Genomic DNA, 23,185 nt, shown 5'->3' with positions numbered 1-23,185 from the left:
CCGTAGAAATGACCGTCCCAAGTCGACCATAGGCGAGAGATCTCATACTTCTAGGAGCATGAACTTTACCTTCTTCAGGCGGACAAAGAATTCGGAGTTTTGGTGATGTCTATCTCCAGTTTTCAGGACAAAGCCAGTTCTGCTATTATGAAGAATTTTGAGTCTACAACTGTAACAGCGTCAAAGGTAAAACGTCGTGCTGTTGAATTGTGCAAGAGTTTTAATTTAGCCAATCTGGCTAAATCAGTTTTTGAATGCAAGAAAACTTCTTTGGAAGTGTTTTTCAATGTAAAAACGCACAAAGTTGACATGCCGTTCAGGTCAATTGTAACAGAAAATGGTAGTTGGCAGCTGCAAGTGAGTCGCTATCTTTTGAAAAATTTAAATACGTTAGTGTTTGTAGATTCTTTTGCAACAAAAAGCTCCTATGACGTCATAGATTTCTTGAAAACCAGAAGTGACATCAGTTATCTTTTTTCAATTGACGTTGAGGATCTTTTTTATTCAGTGCCTAATAATGAACTTTTATCTTGTGTAAGGGACTGTATCAAGGAACATGAGGGCACAACTTTTATCAATAGCTCTGGCATATCTGTTTCCAACTTCATGTCACATTTAGAATTTTACCTTCGTAGCACCTTTGTCTCTTTTAATAATGGGTTGTTTATTCAATGGAAGGGCATTTGTATTGTATACGGGTCATTTTTTGCCTAAGCTCGAGGACATAATTCACATTGTGTGTTTATGTCTGAATAAACGAGCACGAAGAATGGGTCTCCCGCGAGGTATCCGCACTTCTTTTACCTCAATAATATGCACGTAGACTCTGAACACATAACGCGGTTCGAAGTAAAGCTCGCACACTGCACTGGTGTCTTCCAGGGGCTTGTCCGATCTGCGCAGGCTCTTCTCCCATTGTTTACGCCTGTTCTCATCCTTCGGGACGCCAAACAACGACAGCTTCGGCCCACCCTTCACGAACACATAGCCTGTTTGGCACCCAGGCGCGTAGCAGTGGTTTTGCCGATATCGCGGCATGGCTGAGGCACTAAAGCACATACCGATTTATTGAGTGGTGCGTACGGCTCACAGCTGACGGCAAAAACTCGGCGCTACAATGGCCACAGCAATAGCATGTCGCTCGACAACTGCTGCTGCGTAAGAAATGGCCAGCACTTTCAGCCGCCACGCTCACCCAAAGTACAGTTCGCTGTACCCAAAGTTTCATGGATGGATGGATGGATGGATGGATATGGCCACGGAGGAAGGAAAGGAACCTTTCCTTCCTCCGTGGATATGGCTGTATCAGGTAGGTTTTCTGTGGCTGTACCCTTTAAATCCACGTGCTTTAAATCGGACGGTGGCTAGCGCCACCAAGCCGTAATACTTAATGAACCAAAAACTAGATTTTTTTTCCCTTTAAATATTGAAATTGAGGATTCGTACTTTGCAGTGAAGGTTTTAATTTTCACTCGTGCCTTGACTTTAACCACCAATCATATAACCTCCTTCTAGTTAATTTTACCCGCTTAAACTCTATTTTGCCTTTCCTGTCCCTAAACCCTAGTGCTTTGAAAAACTCTGCGCCATCATCCTGAACTATAGGGTGAAGTCCTTTACAAAACATTATCAAGTATTCGACCATAGCCTCCTCTCACCTATGGCTCTTGCCAGGTAGCCTCCGACCATAGCTAGAGCCGCTATATCTGGCGTCGGAAGTAGTTCGTTGCCCTCGCTCAGGTTCTCTGATAGCGCTATTAACGCTTCCCTCGGGAAATGTTCCGCACGAGAAAGAAGCCTCACGAGAAAGAAGCGCGAAAAATGATAGCAAAGCATGAAACCGGCCCTGCAAACACGAGGTGCAAACGACGTTGTTTGTTTACACGCACTCACTTATTGCCGCGTGTCATCTGTTCACGCAACACAATGAAGCAACAGTTAAATATCATACTTGCTGAAAGTACTACGCTGCGAAGATAGGTGCGCGGAAAAGTATTGCCAGAAAGAAGCGCGAAAAATGATAGCCGCGCTTGACAACGGCCGTGCAAACGCGGGGAACAAACGACATTGTTTGTTTATACGCACTCAGTTAATGCCGCGTGTCATCTGCTCACGCAACACAATGACGCAACAGTTACAATTATACTTGCTGAAAGTACTACGTATCGTTTTGGTCGTAAATAATTGGTGTTGCAAACGTATGCGACACGAACAAAGGTTTTCTGGAGATGCGTCGCCGCGGCTGAATGCGCCGACTCGGATGGATGGATGGATGGATGTGGTTGTACCCTTTAGATCGGGCGGCGGCTAACGCCACCTAGCCGTAATACTTGGTGAACTAACCATTACATTTATCTTTTTTTTTCTTTAAGTAATGAAGTTGAGGATTCGTACTTCGCAGTGAAGGGTTTAATTTTCACTCGTGCCTTGACTTTAGCCACCAATCAGATAACCTCCTTCTAGTTAAGTCTACCCGCTTAAAGTCTATTTTGCCCTCGCTGTCCCTAAATCCCAGTGCTTTGAAAAACTCTGCGCCATCATCCTGAACTATAGGGTGAAGCCCTTTACAGAACATTATCAAGTGTTCGGCAGTTTCTTCTTCCTCTCCACACGCACTGCATACTGTGTCTACCCCTTCGTATTTGGCCCGATATGTCTTGGTTCGCAGTACTCCCGTCCTGGCCTCAAACAGTAGAGAACTACCCCGAGTATTATCATAGATCCTTTCCTTGGCAATTTCCTGCTTAAAAGTTCGATAGATCTCTAGTGCGGACTTCTTAATCATGCCCATTCTCCACATGTCAGTCTCCGTTTCCTTCACTTTCTTCTTAACCGATAGTTCTTTTTGGTTTGGCCACCTAGCTGCTGTTTTCTAAGTATTTACCAGTCAACTTCCTGGTTCGCTTCCTCCATTTTGTATCGGCATTCTTCATGTACAAGTAGCTGAAAACCTTCCTAGCCCAACGCTCTTCCCCCATTTCTCTCAATCGTTTCTCAAATTCTATCTTGCTGCTAGCTTCCCTGCCCTCAAATGATGTCCATCCCATATCACCTTGTACTCCCTGATTTGGTGTATTCCCGTGAGCTCCTAAAGCAAGCCTACCTATTCCACGTTGCTTAATTTCTAATCTTGCTTGAACTTCTGATCTCATGCACAAGACCGCATTGCCGAACGTCAGCCCAGGAACCATGACCCCTTTCCATATTCCTCTCACAACATCATACCTATTGTAATTCCACAGTGCCCTATTTTTCATGACTGCGGCATTCCTGTTACCTTTAGTCGTCACGTATATTTCGTGTTCCCTCAGATACTCGGTCCCATTGCTTATCCATACGCCCAGATATTTGTATTTATCTGTTATCTCTAGCGTGACCTCCTGTATTCTAAGCTCACTACCTTCGTTGTCATTGAAAATCATGACTGCTGATTTTTCCTTACTGAATCTAAAATCTAACCTATCTCCCTCATTACCGCAGATGTCCATCAATCTCTGCAAATCTTCCTTGTTGTTGGCCATTAGCACTATATCATCTGCGTACATTAATGCTGGTAGTGCCTGATCAATAAGTTTTCCTTGTTTGACTAAAGAGAGGTTGAAGCCCAGTCCACTTCCCTCTAATTTTGCCTCTAATCCTTGTAGGTACATCATGAATAATAAGGGTGACAGGGGGCACCCCTGCCTAAGCCCCCGTTTTACCTCTGCAGGCTTGGATACCTGTTTTTCCCACTTTATAACTACCTTGTTACCTTTATAGATACCCTTTAAAAGATTAGTGACTACATGTTCCACGCCTAGTGTGTCCAGTATTCCCCACAATTCCTCTTGAACCACGCTATCGTACGCTCCCTTGATATCCAAAAATGCTAGCCACAGGGGCCTGTGTTCCTTTTCTGCTATTTCGATGCACTGCGTCAGTGAGAACAGATTGTCTTCCAACCTCCTGTGTTTCCGAAACCCATTCTGCAGTTCCCCCAGCACCCCCTCATCCTCTATCCACGCCTGCAGTCTTTCCTTTATAATTTGCATCGCCAGCCTGTAGACCACTGATGTCACTGTTATAGGACGGTAGTTGTTTATGTCAGCTTTTTCCCCCTTTCCTTTATAGATCATGCTCATCCTGCTAAGTTTCCATCCATTGGGAACTTCACCATCGATTATTATTTTGCTCACTGCCTCTCTCAAAGCCTGCTTAGACTTCGGACCTAATGTCTTTATCAGCCTAATTGGAATGCCATCTGGGCCTGTTGATGTACTACCAGGAACCCTTTCTCACTCTTGTTGTGAAAATTGAGCCATTGCACCACTTTATTCGTCCTTGTCTATTGTGGTGCATAAAGTACTTCTTTGTTGAAATTTTTCTGTCACCCTTGTTCTTATATATTCAATAGCTTCGTCCCCTTCTAACCTAGCACCTTGGGCTGTAGTTATAAAACTCTGCTCTAGGCTCGTCTCATTTCTTAGGGAGTTTAGATTCTCGATTCTGGGATGCGAGCGCCCCTGGCGGACAGCAGACGCAAAATGAGAGGAGGATGCGGGAGGCGGCTGAAGGGGCCTGGTGGACTGACTGCGCGGGCACAGAAAATAAAGGAGGCTATTTTGTTTTTGTTTTGTTTCCCTGGGAGGTTGGCTCATACCCACTCAGGGGGATTGGCCAAGAAAGTGTAGTGCAGTTTTTCTGTGATCATTTTAACTATGGGCAATGAATTGGTATTATAATAAGACTAATGTAAAAATAAAAACAACATAAAAAGAGAAAACGAAAAAAAAAAATCAAGTTGAGCAATTTTGAGATTTGAGGTGTTATGTTTACCACTCAGCTGCGTTTACTTCACTCTGCCCTTGAGAGTAATAAATATTTTTTTTTTGATTGAAGATCACAAAGGTATACGCTTAGTTGCCTGAATATAATCGCAAACGGCATTGAAAGCATCCCTGTGGCAATGTCCCAAAGCTGAGGCGCCAAAGCTTAGCGCCGTTTCCGCCGTCAATCTAGGGCCTATTTTCCGAAATGGCATAACTAGTAACCTTTTTCTAAGTATCTCGTAGCGGCGACAATACAAAAAAATAATGATCTAGTGATTCCATTTCTCCGCAGAATGCGCAGAGGGGTGATGTTGTCTGACCAGCTCTGTGTAGATACAGGTTTAGGGGGGGGGGGGACACGACATCGAAATTTAGTAATTAAGACTTCGAGCTTTCTGGACTGACTCCAGTGGGGTTGCCATGGAAACATGAGGTGGTTATAGTCTGTCCATGTAATTACTTTTTCTATCGTATCAGTGGAGATTGCTGATTTTCGATATCTTATAGCCGTGATATATTCTACATCTGGCAGTATGGACAAAACTGGCCCATCAAGTGCGGCTCGTGCTAAGGAATCGGCCAATTCATTTAATCTTAATCCACAGTGACCCGGAACCCATAGTAATCTCAGGAGTCTCAACTGCGGCGGTACTAATGTTTTGAATGTGCTTAGAATTCGAGAGTTCTCTGAAGCTGTCAGAGCTGCACAAACCTAAAGAGAATCCGTCATTATTATTGCATTGTTTTGATTTGATGGAAGTTTTCGAAGAGCTAAAATAATCGCCAAGAGCTCCGCTTCAAAAACTGGAGTAAAATCAGGCAGTCTCACTGAAATGAACCAGTCAAGCAAATCAGAGGCAATGCCTACACCTGCCTTTTGATTATTTACGAAAGCATCTGTGGCTATTATATTTTTAGTTTTTGCATGCTCCAAGTAATCTAATAATATGTTATTTAAAAATTTGAGGGATTGTAATTTGGCGTTTTGGGGGAATATATCATCATACTCAATAATAACATGACAATTCGAGTCATTAGTCTCAATTACATTTCTAATGTTCACATTTATACTTTGTAGATTTTTTTGTACAAACATTATCTGAGGTGTGTGAAACCGTGGCCAATGAGCAAGAAAGAAGGCGTCTGGGTTTGCGATAAAAGCATATTGAGATCTTCTTGCCTGTAAGCTATAAAATTTTAAAAATGCTTGTACGGTCAAAATTCGAAATCGACAAAGTAGTGTAGGCAGGCGCGCTTCCTGGTACAGTACGTTGATAGCCACAAATCTAGGGAGTCCCAGACACATTCGCAGTGCTTCTCGCTCCAAGAGAACTAGAGGTTTCGTTTTATAAGCAGGGCCACCCGAGAATAATATGCAGCCGAATTCCATGATGGGGCGCATGTACATCTATGGTTCGGCAGTTTCTTCTTCCTCTTTACACGCACTGCATACCGTGTCTACCCCTTCGTAGTTGGCCCGATATATCTTGGTTCGCAATACTCCCGTCCTGGCCTCAAACAGTAGAGAACTACCCCGAGTATTATGATAGATCCTTTGCTTGGTAATTTCCTGCTTAAAAGTTCGATAGATCTCTAGTGCGCACTTCTTAATCATGCCAATTCTCCACATATCGGTCTCAACTTCCTTCACCTTTTTCTTAACCGATAATTCTTTTTGGTTTGGCCACCTGCTGTTTTCTAAGTATTTACCAGTCACCACGGAGGAACCGTGCCAGTCACCTTTCCTTCCTCCGTGCCCACTGCCCTCTTCTAGTACGCTGTAGTTAGAGCACGGTGGAGGAATAGTGAGCTTGAAGATGTAGTGGAGCCATAGAGTTTCCAAAATTAACTAGAGTGGACTCTGGCGCTGCGATCGTTCAGCAACTATGGGAATGATGAGTAGTACACACATTTGCCTAGTCTTCGTACTTGCGGGTGACCAATCGTACTTGCGGCTTCGTTTAATGCTGTGTTTCGGTTTTGTTTTGAAAGAATGGTTCAACTCTTTTGAACTTCGTGACCCGATTTAAAAAGGTAAGTTTAAAAAAATAAGATGGTGAAGCGCGACCGCTGAACATTTGCTGATATTTGTTTTGCAAAAAAAAAATAGCTCTAAGCCACACGAACACACACGGAGCCAAAAGCAGGCCAGAAGTACGAAGGTTAGACAAATGTGTGTACTATCCCCACGCAGGAAAGATAGGTAGGAGAGGCCCTGACGTCACTCGTTGTGAAGCTGCGATGAAGCCAGAAGTCGGCCATATTAACTGGGCAAATTCTCCTCTCTTGTTTACATCCGAATGTAAAGCAGAAGGTGTGACTCTCTCTCCGGCTCACAGGCACTGCGCCGTGCTCCCAACCGGGTTGCAGAAATTAGGTGCCTTTTCTCATCTTCTAACCACCACCACCACCCTCTCCGGCTCGAAAAGCACGTGGGCTGCGCAGCGCGTGTGTCGTGACGATCCGAAACTAATGGAACGGGGCTCAGCACTCTGGGCCAGCGCAACGCCTTCAGCGAAATCATTTCTTCCAAGCATGAACAGCGAGTAGCAGCTCACCGACAACGAAGCAAGCATAGAGAAAGGAAATTGACCAATCCCCCAGAGTGGGTACGAGCCATGAATTAGAGGATACAAACAAACAAACGAAAGGAAAAGACAAGAGAGGACACTCCGCAAAACCTGGCCTTAGGATGTGCGTCACGACTACGTAACAAACTAGTGCTCTCACCAAACGTCAGAGGGCGCAAGCGCAAAAAAAAAACAGTTATAATCAATGCAACAGAATTGTTTTTACATAATAATAATTATACGCCCAAATTTGGTATGTTCTTCATACATAAAAACAATTTATTCAACACACCTTACGCGATTATTTTTCTTCAGCCGTACTGTCATAAACACCATCCACCCAGCGACAAGCCCATGCATGACTGACAGCGGGAAGCTTTCGTCGCTTTTGTCAACGTCGGCTGCGTCGGCGTTTTCGTGCGTGAGATAACAGGTGAGGCAGGTTTTCAAGCGAAGCTTGTTGAATGACATGTTGTTGGGCTTGTTGGGTCATTTTTTCAGAAAACGGTCACACCTGCGCGAATAAGACACCATGAAACAATCATAGAAAGATGCACACACACGCGTTGCGCTTCGTGTGTGCGAGTTTGTTTCTTACGTGGCGTCTCATTCACGCAGTTGTAACCTTTTTCTGAAGCTTGTAAGGACGCGGAGGTTCGCTAAAAAGAAAGTTTGTGGCTCTATGCAGCGGCTAGACGGGAACATTGTGCAACGTATGCAGTATAGCAAAGGCGGCACGGCGTCAAGCCGAGGCGACGCGTGCTGCGTCTGCCACGGACGCGAGCGTCTGTGCGCTGAGCATAGCTGGGCAGCTAGCTCATAGTCTCGGTGGCTCGGTGCAAAATATTGAGAAGCGTTCGCTGGGCCTCGCATGCTTCACGACGCGTTTCCCGAAGGCTCGGAACACGAATAATTCTTGGTGTGCCAGAGGCAAATCTGGACTAGCCAAGTGGCCATCATCTTCGTTTCTTCGCTAGCCTTGTGCCACTAGTGCAAGCTGCTCACAAATTTTTTTGACGTTTCCAATATAATTTTACCGCACAAATTTCAACTACAATTTTTCTTCCCAATGTACTGCTGATACTGCGTACGTACGAAGGTGTTCTAAAGTTCCCAGGCCGCGATACCATTGCAATACTAGGGATAGCGGCCTGGAAACTTCTGAAGATCTTTGTACGTGGTCTTGACGTATATCTTTGTAAGTCAGAGTTTTATGGGTCAGAGATGTATCACTGGTTTTGTATTGTGCATTGATTAGCTAATCATTCAAAGGGGTTTGTTGGTACACTTATGACGTGCACATATCTTTTTCGTAATTTGACAGCAAAGCATCCACTTACTAACATTTTCAGACCGCGCTGATGCCATTCCATCTGGCGGTCCAAGCTACGGCAGCTACTGCTGTGTATCGTGGTGCTTCAACAATGGCAGAACCCACAAGAAGCCTGGGACGAGTTTCTTCCGCATACCACGGGACGGCAGGTGTGTTAAAGCTTTTGTATGGTTTGCATGTCTTTAGGCTTACTGTTCGTACTTGCTCAGTGAGGGTAACAATAAAAAATCACTATTCAAGTACTTGCCCTTTCAGCTGATAGTTCATTGCCAATGCAGGATGAAAGCATGGATGCAGTATGCTGGACACGATGATCTCCTGAGTAAGCCGGCCAGCCTATTGTACGCAACGTACAGGGTTTGTAGCGACCATTTTACTGCTCAAAGTTTCATGGACCCTGGGCACACAAGGCTTACAAGAATGGCTGTTCCCAGTGTGCAACCAGCTGCACCATGTAAGTGATTGACTGAAACTCAAATATGTGCAATAGCAGCCACTTGTATTGAATCAGTGGCGACAGTTAACCGCGAAGATTTTTGTAGCCGATAGAGAAACCTCACTATAGAAGTAACACTTGGAAAGTCTTAAATTTTGTGAATTGTGGGCTATTATCTTCCTAACAGCAGCTTTACATTTCTGTCGTTTTTTGATGCTCTTGACCTGCGCAACTTGTTTTGAAAGACTTTAAAGGGATATTTCACGTTATCTTCAAGCCTGAGTGCACATGCACATATACCTTTCATCGGTGAAAGCTGGCACTGTTGATAATTTCAAAAATCACAAATTACTTGTTTCCTAGTTGGTGCCTTCTCTTTTCTTCCACGTTCGACCAATTTATTCGTTTGAAAGAGCTGTTTAAGTTTCCCCATGCTACAAGCTTTGTAACTTGTACCAACTGCACATATATGCACGTTCTCTGAGCGTCGCTTCAAATAGTGACTGTAAAGGCTGGTGCACACCGGCGACTAGTCGCGGTCGCGCGACCATTTGCGACTGGTCGCAAGCAGTCGCGAACGGTCGCAAGCGGTCGCAAAGCGACTGTTTGGGCCAGTCGCTTCCTGACCGATTTTTCGGTCGCGCGACTGCAGTCGCAAAACAGTTTAACCAATCAGCGAAGACCAGAAGTGACGTCAGTCTTTGTTTACATCCGGTCTCCTCGTATGTTTTTTTTTCCTCGTTGCGCTTGCCTACTGCCGTGAGGTACGAACGACACGTACGTTCCTCCATGGATTCTTCCTCGCATCAGGCGAATGCCACCACGGCCAGCTTTGGGTAGTCGGCCGAGCTCCTCATCGACGCGACTAAAATGTACCCATATCTGTATGACAAGCGGCACCCTTCTTTTAAAGATCGGACAAAGAAGGACCGGGCTTGGGCAGATCGAAGCATGTTCGGCATGTCGAGTAAGTACCGAGATTTTTTGTTTGAGTAGCTATATAAGCAAAAACAGGTGTGTACTGCATGGCTGGCGTTGCCAATGAATGAACAATGAAAATATTGGTATTTGTACTGCAAGGTTACATGGTTAGTTTGCATGAGATGTATTGACTGTGATGTATGCGAGCGCAGTTGTGTGCATGTTTGTTCTCGCGACTTCCCGAGTTTAACATCGAAATCGACGTGACAGAACATTGTATAGCTGATCATAAAGCTCAGACGTTCGAAATACTGCTCGCAGTTGCCAACTCACATGCGCATGCTCCTTGCTGTGTTTGTACGTCATCGTCTGGCGAACGGAATGTGTGCTTTTGTGAACGTGCGGCATTTGCAATGCATAATATCTAGTGCGCGGTGAGGGAGGGGGGGGGGGGGAGTTACGCTTTAATTTTGCCTATGCATTGCAGTTGTGCTGCTTTAAAAAAGAATGCAAAGTAGCTTCTGCTTTGAGCGCATTTTGTGCACTCCACAGAGGAGCGTGTAATTAAAACATGAAAAACATGTTTAGCAGCACTCTCAAATGTCCGGATTTGGGAGTCAGACATGCTGTTGATGCCAAATGACATGCAATCGTAAAAAAAAAAAAGATATGGTAGTGTTCTAGTGGCTGGGCGAACACTGAAGGAAAGCACAGATGGGGGAATTTATTCCTCTGTAATGTGGCCCAAATCTAATCCTCATTTCTTCACAACTGCTCCTTTCCTCTCCTGTGTTTTTGTCTATTGGTGCCTATATATTTTATTCCCCGAGGTTATATCTCTCCGCTTTCAACTGTGCCTCGTTTTTGTTTGTTTTCTTTGTTCCTATATTTTAAAGTCAATTTTTCATGTCTGCTTCTATGTGTTGGTATGTTTTCATGTTTTGGTCCCTTTATTTTCTTATATTTTCCTTCCTCTCGCTCTCTCTATGTTACACTTTGAGTCATATACTATGTTTGTTGCATTTCTTTCTCTCGAAAATTGTCATCTTGCTCTAGTTAGTTTCATTCTTCTTTTCAAGTTATTTAACATGTTTGCTTTTGTTTGACAACAATCGCTCCCGCTGTACACGACAGTTGCGCTTGGCCGATACCAATGGTATATACTCACCTGTGGAGTTTTGCGCAATGCAGTAATGCTTAGAAAGCTTCACTGTGAAGGTGATAAAGACATCATGTGCTGGTTCATGAAATAGACTTTTTGCAAGTGAACTTCAATTTCCGACAGTATAAACAGCCTCTTTGTTACAATAGCTTGGCAGACATGCTTACCTTCAAGAAACAGTGTACATAACTCTTTGCGCAACTAATCATTGCGTCAGCTGTGATGTCGTGCACATGTAGGTGGACGGTCTAAAACACTAGGTGGGTAGCATTTCTGGAACCCTCGGCTGCAGGTTCCCTCAATCATGTCGTGGTTTTGCAATGTTTAAGCCCCTACCAATAGTTAAGTTTAGATGGCATGCGATTCATTTTGTTGCCCAATATTCAGATTTCTAGGGTGCTGCAGCCAAAATGATCTGGGCAAAGAAAATAAAGACCGCTCACAATTGTGCTGAAATAAAGTAGAAAATTTATCAGCGATACAGTATGCACAATACATTCTTACAGCAAGGGTTTTGTTTTCAGGTGTCCTTGTTGAGAAACGATTTAAGAACCTGCGTGATATCTTCAAAAAGAAACAACACGACATACGTGAAAAAACAAAGAAGTGGAGCCGGAGCAGCCGACATTCCAACAATAAAATGGCCCCATTTTGAGGCCATGCTTGAATTAATGGAAGGAGAGTCTGAGCCTGTGGCGTAAGTTCAATATTAGCTGACTATTGAGTACTAAACAAAAAAAAAGTTGATTTAATTCACATGACTGTTATACATACACATAAATACTCACATATCAATACACATAAGTACACTGCACATAAACATAGAAGTCCCAAGAGGTAATTCACAGTGGGCATGCATGTGATCATGAACATGATGGCAATGGGCTGTTTTGATGTCGAATAACTGTGGCTACAGCTACGAAGAATAACTCAGTGCATCATTCTTTCTGGATACTGTGCAACATGAGTGCCATTGACCAAAGGTAATGAATAATGCTTACCGTCCATTGAACAGAAAATGAAATGTTTTGGTTAGCATAGCACAATGCATCAGCACAACGCAAAAAATATAGCATACCGTACAAGTGGCACGTGGACAGCTTCACAAAACAGAATATTGAAGACAGAACAGTAAGAATGAAAGAATTGAGTGTACTTCTGTGTCATTCTCGGCTCTCATTTACCAAAAAAAGAAAGGCTTAATACAAAATATAAAAATCTAAAGAGATCGCTTATTGCATGTGTCATGAGGCTGTTCATAGACAAGCATTGCACATATTCATTACAAGAATGCAGCATAAGTACTTATATTGTAGCAAAACAGTGAAAATGCTCTAAAGATGCACACAATAGCACTGACAGAATCACATATTGCATGTTCTCTTGCAGCAGCCACATCACAGCAGAAGAGGCTAACGAGAGGTGAGCATGCACAAAAATTTTCGGTACCATGTGCATGCACTTGAAGCTGTACATGCATGGACTTGAACCTAGAAACATTATTTTTTATTACTAGGTGATTGTACTTTGCAAAATTATCAAAAATACAAGCGTGCTTGAAAGGTGGTGTTCAGGTCGTTAGCTTGCCCAAACCACTGCATTTTTTTCAATACATTCAGCACTCAACACTGAACAGAAGCACACCGAAATACATGAGGGCACAGGCATTGTTTCTGTGTGAATGTGGTTATTTTACAACGTCAAATATTTCTGAAAAAGCAAAGTATTCATCAGCAACAGGCTGCAATTACTTTTACTTCATCTCCGTGACAATATCTCTTGTTCTCATTTAGATGTGCAGCCTACATAGCATTTTATTAACATAATAGGCACAATGAACTTCTGTATGCACACCTTCCATACAGCAGTGCTCAATCAAGAGGTAACACAAGTGTAAAATAAACTTCGTGTTGAGCGAAATCATAATGGCATTTTAACTCCCAAAGAATGCCTAAAACTTTTCATGTACTAGCGGCATCATCAAATACATAGAAAGAAATTTTAATCACTGCAGATCACCGCCTCGGCCAAGACATGCAGCGGAACCGGAACGTACCCCTGATACGGCTGAGGAGACTCGTGTCGACACCTGCAGCAATGAGTAAAACCTTTATGAATCCACCTAAGTAATGACAAATGAAGGGCATGCATAGATAGCCAATCTATTAAATCTTAAAAACATGCATGTTCTAGCACATTTGAAGAATGTGCCTAATTTTTTTTTTTTTTTTTTTTACAGGTATCTTACAGGCCCTTGGTTAGGGCATTGAGTAAGGGGGGCTAACAAAGACATGTACAACAAGTAAAAGGGCGAAAGGTGCCAAAACGTAAGCTCGAGACATGAGTAACAAATAAACAAGAAATAAGTAAGTATAAATTGACATCATACATCGTTACCAAAAAACAAGAAAGATGCAGTTCATGGCACGCAGCAGTTAGGAAGTGTACAATACGTGTAAGTTAAATTGGCACAGATTGTGGTATAATACACTGGGAAAATCATGAAAGCGCTTACAGGAAGTGTGAACAGTTCGTCCTAAGCAAACAAAAATAAAGCACAAAAAATAAGGGGGCAATAAGCGCATTAGAAAAAAAACTTTTTGCACAGCATTATGAATGTCATATACATACAAGAACGAAGCTGTGAACATAAAATTATCAACCAAAATGTAAGACCAATTTGTTGCGGAAGGAAACAGGGTTAGTGTCAGATACCAAGTTATCGGGAAGATCATTCCACAACGTGATGGCACGAGGCAAAGCGGATGCGTTAAAAGAGTTCGTTTTGCCGTACATGCGCGAGAAACTAAGCCGGTTGTGTAGTCTAGTTGATAAATAGGAGGGTCGTTCAATTGGAAGTCTGGTCATTTTAGTGCTATTGACGTATTTATGAAAGAGGCATAAAAGAGAAATGTTGCGGCGAGTGGATAATAATTGAAATGAATAATCCATTTTAAGTTGTGTTACGCTGCAGGAGAAATTATAATTACGAGAAATGAATCGGACTGCCCTATTTTGAACTGCTACATGCACCAGATTTTGCTACATGCAATTTTTCACACCAGATTCTGCTACATGCAATTGCAACACTTTATAAGTTATATAATAATACTGCCTCCTCCTGCGGTGATGCTTCAGCAACCACCTCAAGAGAGCAGCCACTATCAAAACGGTGTGTAAACAAAAAAAATTATTTTAGGTACTCCTGGCAAGAGATCACAACCACAACTTTTCGAAAAGGATCACTTTCTGTACATTTAAGTAATATGTATAATTCACTGCAGGTCACGCTCGTCATGCAGACTGTATCAGGAGGTCAAGACCTCGTCAGGCTATTTAGCCTTTAGTCTTTGCCTCCCGCAGGGAAGTTTTTGTATTTTTTTTTATTCTTTCCTGCAAAAATAAACTTTGAAACTTTGAAACTTTGAAGACGACAACGGACCTGCGAGGGCGCTAGGTGAGATATACCCCTAACTCTTAGAGGATAAACTTGCAGATTTTTTTCTAACAATCCTGCGCATGCTACAAAACACAAAACTTTATAAGGTTCACGCTCGGTCAAGTTGGTACACAGACAGAGTAACAAAAAAGAGTGTGAGAACGACAAGGTAGAAACAGAAGAAACAGGACAGAGCACAGACTTTAAACTGATGTTTTTATTGTGGACACATTTATACTAAGGTAGACAGAACCCATGTAACTACCGTAATATTTAGACGTTAATATCAGAACATCAGCACCCTGTCCCAAAACACAAGTGTCCGTTTCAAAGATCAAAAGCCCATTTATTTCTCACAGAGAAGTAGACGCCCTATTGACACATTTATCTTTTAAGTGTGCTATTTAATTTGCTTCAGTTGCTCTATATTTTTTTCTTTCTTAGTGCCGAAAATCACAAACATTAGCTGAAAGTCAGTGCTCTGTATTGTTTCTTCTGTTTCTACTTTGTCGTTCTCACACTGTTTTTTTTTGCTAAATGGTGCTTTATGAAGTAACAATGCAACCTTAAAGCATTTGCATGAATCGCAATTCACACTTGCTTTGCAGCAATGCAGGAGAGGGCACAAGCCATGAAGCTGTGGCGCAAGCGTGCATGGAGCACCTTGAACACATCAGAGCGAACAAGGGGGTCATCAAAAAAGATAACATTGGTTTCTTCGCTCTACGTACCGATGCACCCCTCAGAGAGCTACCAGTGCACATTGCACAAGATGTAATGCATGCAGTAGAACTTATGCTGTATGAAGCAGAGGCAAAATTGCATCAGAGCAGTGAAGCAAATTGAAGTGTTTATATATATAAAGTCAATGACACCCACCTTTTTTTATCTTGTGTTCACTTTTCTAGTCCTAACTTAAAGGGGTCATGACTGGTCACTCAACAATTGACGGTTGTCAGCAAAAAACAAAACTACAGAGTAAAATGTGCTAGTACACGTGTGAAAAGGGGCCTTAAGAGATTATTTTAGTCAAAAATATGCCGTAGAAGTGCTCGGCTCCTAAAACTCAACCTACCACAAGTGACCGCCATTTTGTCATGGCGTGCGCGACGTCACAAGCCGAAGGAGCAGTGGCAAATGGTATACGCATTGCACATTCACGAAATTATTTGCTGCAAGTACCAACGCTACATTGCTGACACAGTAGCCATGTTTCGACCCCTGGAAGTCATTTAGCTTTAGTGGAGAGTTCAACAATGCAAAAAAATTTGATTGCAAACGCAGCTGATGACAAAACACGACCGTCTGCCAGAATGCACACTGTGCAGCAGCTTGTCGAGCAAGCGGTTCGTGATGTCATGGATAGTGAGTGCATCAGTATTGCCCAACTGTCAGGCGACTAGCTCGTTTATAAAAATATGCGATTAAAAATTAGCAGCTTGACCAAATCGCTCGAATTTCACCAGCTTGTATGTGAACATACAAGAATCAGCTCATGCAACACACATTATGGTTGAAAATTGGGTGTCATGACCCCTTTAAGGCCACTTATTTCTGTGATAATTATAGCGATAACCGTGCAATAACTCAAATATTTTAACATGAATTATTTATTTTTGTGTTTTCATGGTTATATTTGGACATGACAGTTTTCCCTGTAATGTATCTGTTGTGTCACGGGTGATTTTTTTCTTCTTTGTTTAGCTTAAGAAGATGCTATGTACATAAGTTCTGTAAGCAATAAAATGCATTTACAACCCACCTTCACCTTGTACGCCTCAAGTGCTGTTCACCACTTTGTCCTGCCAAGGCACCTGACCGTCTGTGACGAAGTAGTGCGCCAATTTATCTCGCACTTCCTTGGCATACCTACAACGCATAAGTGCCATGTGAAATTTCTGTCGGCACAGCCATGATGGAAGACACACACTGTAAAAGGAACATGCTGAGCTTGAAAATCTCACACATAGTTGCATTTCAGTGTCGTAGTCATGACGCTACATTGCCAAAGTGTTCCTCATTTTTATGTATTAATGAGTGCTACCTCTGCTGTCTATTTTCTACGACATCATCACAGCTTCTGATAGAATGCATATTTGCTGACTGACTTTAGAAATTTCGATATGTCAAGTTTCATGGCAGCCAAGGTCAGTAACTGCTCGCATTTGGACAAAACAATTGTACACTTTTGAGAGAACGATTGCCCTGTACAGTTAAACCAAATTAAGGCTGGTGCACACCGGCGACTAGGAGCGGTCGCGCGACCATTTGCAACTGGTCGCGAACGGTCGCACTGCTTGTGCACTCTGCAAGCTGTCGTATATGCAGTGAATATTTCTGTGCCTACACATTTTAGCGAATCATAAGCATGCATCAACCTTTTCATGGAAGAGCGTACGTGCTCATATCACTCAGGTTGAAGAAGGGCAACCTAAATGTACCTGTAGCAATTTCCTTAGCATGGATTTCTGAAAAGCTGTAAATTCAAGGAGAACCTATTTCGCAAAACGTACATCACTCAAGTCAATTGTTCAAATTGCTTTCACACAATGTGCTACCGTCCACAATACGTTTTGCCACTGCACTACTGTCCACAGTGTATTGAGTCACTGTCATTTTAACAGAACATACGTATAATTGTAGCAAGGTGCAGGGGTTAAACACTGCCTATGTTTGTGAGAAATTTCGCATGTGTACTTGTGCAAACACACACCGTCGTGCATGCAGATACATAAAGGGTGGTTGGTTGAACCTCCTCCCTCCCCGATGCTGAAAAATATTTTTGGCATGAATACTCTTTGAGTGCCTCGAACAGCACATCAATTTGTCCTAACAATTTGTGCATAATTGTACTCGCAAAGCTTAGGATTGTGTTTCACTTATTTTATAACATCATTAATAATTGCGTTCTATATAGTACCTGTGCATCAGGATAACAGAAAACGGGAACTGACCGGTCCACAATGTAATGTCATTGTGTAGCGCAGAATCCCATTTTCTGGGATTTTACAAGCGGAAACCACGTACTGATTACGCAATAAGCAACAACAGATGGTTTTGAAATATTCACCACCTGAGATTCTTAACGTACGTGCGCAACAAACGCGCCAACTTAAGTGCATTTCGCCTCCACCTAAAGGCGATCGATGCGGCCGTAATCAAACCCGTCACCTACGCGTAAACTGCCGGCCGCCGTAACGACTGCATCATCAAGCCCGCATACGTCATAAATGCAATTCGTTCTATCCGCCCAAGCAAAACTTCCTTACGAGCGAAGCGCAGCCGCAAGCCACAGCATATTAATCTTCAAACCACACGCTCTTACCTAATGGTCATGGCCAGGCAGTCGTGCGCCGAAATTGTAAGCCGGTGGTTTGTGTCCTGCTTGGATATTGCGGGGCGCAGCAGTTCGAGCACAGCATCGAACGTTCGTGGCGGCATCCGCATGAAGCTAACTACCAAAAATAGAATGAGATAACATGTTATGCACTATCTTATAAGCACGTAAAACAACCATAAACTTACTCTCGGAAATTCTCCTCGTCGTGCGAGCGCAAGAGCAGACGCCCTGTGTGGACGGCCACTTCTCGCGAGCGAAGGGACGGTCTCACCCACCATCGCCTTGCTTGCTTTGAAGGCTTTTGTGCTGACACGTTGGCTGAGCACATCAGCACCGCCACAACCTCTTCTTCATCACTCGACTCGAAGTCTATGATGCTGCCGGGAGAACGCTACGCAAACACAGCCGTCAAAAACAAACGCATCGCGCTCAGCGGGCTCCGTATCTGATCAGCTGATCGTCGCCGGTCGCCCAAGTTCTCGTTGATAACGAGATCTGTACGTGACTCTCCGGGTTTGCGACTTCTGGTCGCTCGCATGAATCCTTGCCGGTGTGAACGTCGCTCGCAGTTTGGTCGCCAGTCGCAAATGGTCGCGCGACCGCGGCTAGTCGCCGGTGTGCACCAACCTTAACATGATTGCAGAAGCTGCACTGCAAGGTGCGGATGAGCTTCAGTTTGTGTTATTTTAAGCCTCTTACTGACACATTGTCGTAATTTCATTTCTTCAGGACCTGCGGTAGAGGCTTCAAAAAGCGGCTCCCACACATTGAGGTGCCCCGATGAGCAGGGTGCGTTCAATGTCGCGATTTCTTTTTTTTACCCAAATTGACTGTTGACCAAACCTCTGCAGGTGGCAGCTCCCTTGTAGCTGGTGAAAGAATTTCTGCTGACTTCGTCTTGCCGGAGAAAACCTTAACCAGTCGTTCAGCTGTCACAAAAGGAACTTGTGTGACCGGTAAGTTGTATGTTCACTTCAACACCAGAGTGGATTGATATAGTGACTTCCGCAGGCCGCTTGCAAGATTGTTCCGACAGCACTGTCCGAGGCACTGAACAAGCTTCACAAGACCCTCGAGAAGACGTCTCCGCCAACAGCTCCACGCCTGAGTGCCCTAGAGAAAATGGTGACTATGCTTTTATTGCAGCTGTTTTTAATGTGCTATTTTATGTTTAGGACATTCTGAGGAAACTATCCTCAAAAGGACACTACGTGTGCACTTACAAAATGGTGGGCTCTCAGTGATTTTCATTTTTTTTGTGCATTGTCAACATTGTGAATGGTTTGTTTTTAGGTAGTGGAATCGAAAACTTTGCACCACAGAAAATTGTGCACCTTGGGTCTAAAAGAGCGAGGAAAGTGCTCGTATGGGATTAGTTTTTCTTCGCTTTTACATCCATTTTTTGTTTATTGCAGTGCGTTCCTGTGTGCCAGCGACAATGTCTCCATCCATGAAGTACAAGCAGACCATTAAACATCTGCAAGCCAAAGTAGCAGCACAGCGGACCCACCAGTATTTCACAATGCTCAAAGCATACCACGTCCCCAGCAAACTTCTTGGGAATCTCACTGTGCCATCAGAAGCAGCTTTTGCATACGTACAACAACTTGAATCTCACTTTCTTGCCAAGATTGAGGCCACCGCATATCACCTGAAAGTGTGCGATGTTTTGTATCACCATCAGACAAGTGTTGGCGATTTTCATTTCTGCTCTGCTGGGTGTTGCGCGAAGTTTCTGAATATGTTTTGCCGGGTTCGTTTATGTTGGCATGTGCGTTTTGTGAACCGAAACTTAGATAGGGTTAGGTTCCAGTCTTCAATCTCAGGCATACAGCTTGACAAGTTCAAAGGTTAGCAATTAGCGGCGGGTTTACACTAAAGTATTCGAGTTGAGCTGAATCCTGCAATAGCTTTGTTATGTTATTACTTCGTTACAGCAGACTTCATTATGGTCTTATATGCTTACATTCAGTTCAACTGGACTAACCACTCCTTCGTTGCATACATTGTTTTGGTTACCCACTATGAGGAGTAGAGACACTGTGTATTCGCTCGAAGTGATTTGCATAACCTTAAAAAGAATGTTGGGTATCCTGTCTGTATTTTTGTAGCAAATGCGGGCGAACTGTACATTTTACTGTGGGTCGCTTGGTCACTGTGTATGCTTTATCTCTTCAGCTCAAGTAATATATCGATAACAAAACCGCTTGTCGAAATGTCTTCGAGCGGGTAAAGAACACAGTATGAAGTGGGCACGGTTCACGTTATCACGCTTTTCGTATTTTAGCTTCTCATCAACCTCCTCATCTCGCCCATCAAAATTTTCAAAGGAATACCCAAACTTGTAGCGTTTGATGGGGCTGCGGATGCTGCCATTTTATTTTTATATAGCTTGTGAGTGATAACGTACGATGTAGAGCCTTTGTGAAAAATAATGAGCCAAAGTGGTTTCCTTCTGCTATTTATTAGCTTTGTAATACCGCTCTCGTAGCACCAATTAAGGTCCACAATTCTGGATAAGTGATGACTACAATCTATTTTACCTTGCAAGCATCACAGCAACACCCAGACGCAAATCACTTGGGATCTGAAGTTTTTGATGAAGGCGATGCATAAGAAGAGCCACAAGACCTGCCAGTGTTGTATCATAAAGTTTGTCTTTCACGTAGTGAGCAAGCTGCAAAGCCCTACCTTTCTGAGGACAAGCAGGCATCAAGTCTGCTTTTTTAAATTTTGGGATAGCTGTTCTGCACCTTTCTGAGGACAAGCAGGCATCAAGTCTGCTTTTTTAAATTTTGGGATAGCTGTTCTGCACTGCACCTTTGCCTTTCTGCTATAATGTGTCGTGTGGTTTCTGTGCGCTGTTTTTTTATGCATTATTTCGGTTAACCCCAGGCGTGATTCGCGACTTCATTGCTGTGTATATGTCACTTCTTCCTTCTTCATTAGCATTGTGCGCTGTGTTTTTGCCATAGATCCTTACTTACCCACTGGCCCGGTGTGTCATACGGTCATACTTCACCAGCTTCTCAGCTTCTGCCAACTCTAGCGATGTGTGCGTTGCCTGTGTTCTCTCTGTATTTGTTACAATATTTGTTACAATTCATTTGTAAGGCGAGATGCATTTGTTGTCTACCTTTGTCATATTGTGCTTTTTATATTCTCAGACTCTACCTTGTCTTTGAATAAAACATTGCGGATACTCTGTCTCTTTGACTGATATATACATTGATCACTTGTTCCAAAAGAAAAAAAACAAGCGCGATGAATAAAACCGTAGTGAATTATCATTACCTGCATCTATTTTATTATAACTTAATCAAAATAAAAATTACGTCACGACCAATTCGCACGAACCACTGAACAAAACAAAACAGGGAATCGCTAAATCAAAACGACCTACAAAAACTATCCGTTTGGGCGATGAAAAGTGGTCTAAAATCATGAACTTTCGTCATAGCCAAACATCGGTTACGCAAAGTAATTCAAAATTTGCGCCAGTGAAACCGAAACAAGAAGCGCACGCCACTTGCTCTCACCAACCACCAGGTGTGCTAGGGTCGATTGGGCCGCTGGGGTCTACGGGAGTGTCCACTCTTGACCTTTTTTTTTATTTCTCTATGAAGCAAGTACTAGAAACGCGCGCTAGATGCACTGACAACGGCGAGTGTTTTCACGCCATTAATTCAGCAACTGGACAGGCAACAAGATCGGTCGTGCGCCTTCTACGGTTGCATTCCGCCACATAGCCGACGCAGCACCCGGCCACTGTGTCCGTGTTCCGCGGGAAACTCACCGGCGTCAGCATTCTACGACCGTGGCGCCTCGACTTTGAGCACAGTGCAAGTGACACTTGAAATCGGTTGCTGTTGCGCTGAGATTACATGCAATGCTGGGGGAGAGTATACGAAGCGGAATAGGAAAGGTGTTTTAATACGCACATGCAAGCTGTTACTGTACACACACAACACGAAACTACGTATGTGCATATGGTCTTTATTGCGTCTTGCTGGGCTCAACAGCGCCTTTCGTTGTCACAAGCCGGAGCACTGCCCAATCGTCACTGACCTGCAAGGCGTTCGTCATCGTTCCGCTTCGTCATTGTGCCCAACGCAATTTCGCTGAACACTAATTGCTTCATCCGCGTCTTTCGTCGTACGACACATGGATATGCACTCGTTCTACGCACTGTTGAAACCCCGTGATGGACACAGGGATTTGTAAACGTTGCTAAGAGTACAGTAACTGCCAGGAGAACACTTCGTAACCAATAACGCGGCGCAAAGCACGGATATTGTCCGCCACTGCTAAGCACGAGACCTGGGGAGGCACACATGCCGCCGCTCACTGCTAGACCAGCTCCACTGCGCAACACGTAACCACAGCAACGCCGCCATTGTGCTCAGTGAATATGGCCACCATGATGTCATTTTCGCCACACTTTTTACGCCGCGCGCCGGCTGGTATGCCCTCTCCTGCCTTTCCTTCCTCCGTGACTACCCCTCATTCCCATGCTCGCTGAAGTGCCGTGCTATGGTGGCTAGAAGGAAAGGTGTCAGCATCGGCGCGCCGGAGAGCGCGGGAGAATTCATCCGGATGCAGCGGCGCTGCGGTCGTTTTCAAGATGCCCCTCCTCGCACGTATCAGTCGTTTTTCGTTGCAAATATTTCACGCTACCCTGCGAATCGTAACAAAGTCTACCTGTCACAATTCTGGCAGCGCGCTGCAAAGCGTGTATTGGCACTAAAAACTAGTGTTTTCAATTCACTTCGTAGTATATCAGCTACGAAGCTTAGAAGATAGAGAATCAAGTGACTTGCAGTTTTCAAATTTGATGCCGCAATGTTCTCCGTGAAGTCTTAAAGCACGTAAAGGTATCGCAAACCACTATTTTTATGACTCACACAATCAAGGTGTAATTTTACCAGCAAGGCATTTATTTTCGCGAAAGCAAAAAACAACAAGAAAATAAACGCAGCATCTGCATTAGGGTGAAGAAAACTGCAAGTTATATGAAACTCAGCTAAAGCAAGTGAATAAGGCTACTAAAAAGAACAGTAAATATACGAAGATACAATGGGCATACATACACACAACACATTGAGATTTCACTGGCAAACATAGATACAGTCACAAACCAGTTCACAAAAAATTGATTTCTGCATATGTGAACACA

The 23,185-nt window shown here is 43.5% G+C and overlaps 1 protein-coding gene across 4 annotated transcripts; it reads left to right on the top strand.

Annotated features, from left to right (window-relative positions):
• The first annotated feature begins 7,702 nt into the window (after positions 1 to 7,702).
• LOC119170376 (uncharacterized) lies at positions 7,703 to 21,211 on the top strand. Of its 4 annotated transcripts, XR_012894398.1 has the most exons (9): positions 7,704 to 7,811; positions 8,731 to 8,860; positions 8,990 to 9,165; positions 9,958 to 10,114; positions 11,755 to 11,927; positions 12,620 to 12,652; positions 13,245 to 13,331; positions 13,470 to 14,687; positions 15,278 to 16,431. XR_012894398.1 is itself a non-coding variant. In XM_075890311.1 (8 exons), coding segments are annotated over exons 3-8 (483 nt in total). In that variant the 5' UTR covers positions 7,704 to 7,811; positions 8,731 to 8,860; positions 8,990 to 9,163; the 3' UTR covers positions 13,501 to 16,431. The 4 variants fall into 4 exon arrangements, 2 of the variants coding, with proteins under 2 accessions (XP_075746426.1, XP_075746459.1); XM_075890311.1 differs by having other exon boundaries at positions 13,470 to 16,431; XR_012894401.1 differs by adding exons at positions 19,021 to 19,134; positions 19,425 to 21,211 and having other exon boundaries at positions 7,703 to 7,811; positions 8,990 to 10,114; positions 11,755 to 13,331; positions 13,470 to 18,965.
• Positions 21,212 to 23,185: the final 1,974 nt, after the last annotated feature.

This window comes from Rhipicephalus microplus, chromosome 1, assembly GCF_043290135.1.
Source record: "Rhipicephalus microplus isolate Deutch F79 chromosome 1, USDA_Rmic, whole genome shotgun sequence".
Classification (NCBI taxonomy): domain Eukaryota; kingdom Metazoa; phylum Arthropoda; class Arachnida; order Ixodida; family Ixodidae; genus Rhipicephalus; species Rhipicephalus microplus.
Note: the sequence above shows the minus strand (reverse complement) of the source record. Positions and strands in the feature narration are given on the sequence as shown.

Excerpts from the sequence above, each read along its gene's own strand:
- LOC119170376 (XM_075890311.1), top strand. Across the intron at positions 10,115-11,754 it reads AAGCATGTTCGGCATGTCGA|GTGTCCTTGTTGAGAAACGA; the intron begins GTAAGTACCGAG and ends TTTTGTTTTCAG. Across the intron at positions 12,653-13,244 it reads GCAGAAGAGGCTAACGAGAG|ATCACCGCCTCGGCCAAGAC; the intron begins GTGAGCATGCAC and ends TAATCACTGCAG.